This window comes from Pinus tabuliformis, chromosome Q (genome assembly GCF_031772625.1).
Source record: "Pinus tabuliformis cultivar Carrire ecotype Pingquan chromosome Q, CPIR1, whole genome shotgun sequence".
Classification (NCBI taxonomy): domain Eukaryota; kingdom Viridiplantae; phylum Streptophyta; class Pinopsida; order Pinales; family Pinaceae; genus Pinus; species Pinus tabuliformis.
The window spans coordinates 1,323,867,924-1,323,870,186 of NC_142296.1; the positions used below are offsets into that span (position 1 = coordinate 1,323,867,924).

At 31.5% G+C, this 2,263-nt stretch overlaps 1 protein-coding gene across 1 annotated transcript; it reads right to left on the reverse strand.

The window, feature by feature from the left end:
• Positions 1-405: 405 nt before the first annotated feature.
• Positions 406-1,397, reverse strand: LOC149224717 (glucan endo-1,3-beta-glucosidase 13-like). Its single transcript, XM_089383598.1, has 3 exons — positions 1,223-1,397; positions 871-1,122; positions 406-705 (listed from the first exon to the last, which is right to left on the reverse strand). The coding sequence occupies exons 1-3, from the start codon at positions 1,287-1,289 to the stop codon at positions 671-673; spliced, it is 354 nt and encodes a 117-aa protein (XP_089239724.1). The 5' UTR covers positions 1,290-1,397; the 3' UTR covers positions 406-670.
• Between the last annotated feature and the right edge of the window lie 866 nt (positions 1,398-2,263).

The following is a 2,263-nucleotide window of genomic DNA, read 5'->3' on the forward strand; positions in this document are numbered from 1 at the left end:
ACATTATAAATAATAATAATATTACTTTTTTTTAAATAAAATTTACAAATATAATTGGAAAAAAAACTCTTTTTTTACATCATCTCAATATTAGGGATATAACTTGAGTGGGCTTATTGGTTAAGAGCATGTTTTCTTCTTAAAAGATCACACCTTCAAAACAAAAAAGGTAGAGTATTTATAACTTGTAGACTTAGTAGCCAAATGATTATACCTTTATCCTACAAACAAAAAAATCTCATATACCACAATTAGATAATAATAATAATATAAATATAATTGTGATAATAAAACACTTTCAAATTTCAACCATATTTAAAAAACAATTTTGAAACTTTAACCCAAATAAAGACGGTTAATATCAATAATAAACAATTTTGAAACTTTAACACGAAAAAAGACTGATTAATATCAATAATTTCCCATTCTTTATTCTGGAAAATGATATACATGCCAATACTGGATCTTCCCTGGGTATTACATTGACAGATCTCAGAGAAATAGAGCAATGCCAAAAAAAAAGTGATCCTCTCCTCCTCTTTTGGTTGGATTTACCTTTAAAACCCAGTCTCCTCTCAGTCATAACAACAGTGCACAACATTCCTAATTGAATGCCCTCAATCCTCGGCCTCTTTTATACCAGACACGGACTATTTGCCGACTAAAAACCCTACTGTATGACGACAAACTGGCATCCATCGTGACCTGAAAGGACAAAATACACACAAAGAAAACCCAAGATGCAGTTAAATCACACAGAAAAATGGAAGAAAGAGGCAACAATATCAATGTATCCGTAAAAAATATTAGATCTATTCACTGGTTTTTCATAAAGATTATTGGATCTAGTCACTGGTTTTTCAAGCGTACTGGGATTGCTTTCTGTGATAAATGCGGCGGCATTGAAATGGCAAGAAGCCCCCTTGTGCTTATTCTTCTGCCAGTAAATATTGAAAGCATAGGAGGCGTGGGCAACGAGCGTGCTGGGCAGAAAGCAGGGACGGTTCGACTGAATTGCACTACAGTCGGCTCTGCCAGGTCCACAAGCCCAGTTCAAGGCTCCCTGCAAGATGTCGGCCGGCGCCTGTGGATCTGCTATGCACCATTGCGCCTGATTGCCCTCTGCTCTGCCACAGCAAGCCTCATTCAATCCAAAAAGAACAGAAAACAAGAACAGGAAATCACCATTAAAATACATTATAAGGAATCCTGTGAGTATTACCTGTGGATATGAGAGCCGTCGATAGAAGCACAAAGGCTACAAGGATGTGGATTCGATGTATGCCCATCGCAGGAGGTTAGAAAGAAAAGAGGACTGCAACCTGCAAAGAATAGCCAGATCCAAACCTGATGCTCCCAACTCTACAAAGCACTCTGGCGAATGTTTGGATATATAGCTGTACCTTTGGACAATTTGAAACACTTTAAGAACTCCACGTGATCTCCGCTTTTCATTTCTTTAACAAATAAATTGAGTGTTTTATATCTTTGGACCTACAACATTAAATATGACTTTGCCTTGTTTTATATGGTTGAATATGGAATACTAATGTGGGTATGCTCATTACTAAATTTATAATTATTCCTTTGTTATTTCAAATGTATTGTTTAAATGTTCCGTTAGAACTTAAATAGGTTTCTCTTCGTCTAAGGATAGGAATGTCTTTTCTAAGGAGGGGCTTGAAGGCACCTATTGATGTTATAAATACTACCCTCACTGTGGTGTTTTTGGTAATGGGCAATTTTTACTTTAATTTTACTAAATTTATAATTTTAAAATTTCATAAAAAAATCTTTGAAAAATAAGTTATATGTGAAAGAAATATGATAGGTAAAATTTCAAATTCTTGTTTTATAAAAATTGTATTTCAAAATAGTTTATCTTTTTCTCTATCATAATTTTAGTTTTTTATTTTAAGTATTTGGTTCATCATGGGCAGAAGCATATATAACTTAGATGTGTGTATTTTATTGGCCCAGAGATGCTTTTCAATTTAATATGGAAAAGATGTTGCACTGCCTTATCTTATTTTGTCTTGTTAAACATTTTGACTCGTCAAATTACATAAAATCAAAATTACAATTACAAATAATAATAAAATAATTATAATTATTAATAAAAACATTTTGATTTCCTCAAATTACATAAAAATCAAGATAAAATAAAATTAATAATTATAATTATAATTATAATTATAATTATTAATATTAATATTTATAATTATAATGATTAATATTTATATTTATAATTATAATTAATAAT

What these genes read in the sequence shown, in the direction of transcription:
- LOC149224717 (XM_089383598.1), bottom strand. Translation starts at nt 1,289, where the DNA reads ATGGGCATACATCGAATCCACATCCTTGTAGCCTTTGTGCTTCTATCG. An exon ending in GACGGCTCTCATATCCACAG is followed by an intron (nt 1,123 to 1,222) that starts GTAATACTCACA and finishes GTGGCAGAGCAG; the next exon opens with AGGGCAATCAGGCGCAATGG. An exon ending in TATCACAGAAAGCAATCCCA is followed by an intron (nt 706 to 870) that starts GTACGCTTGAAA and finishes TTGTCCTTTCAG; the next exon opens with GTCACGATGGATGCCAGTTT.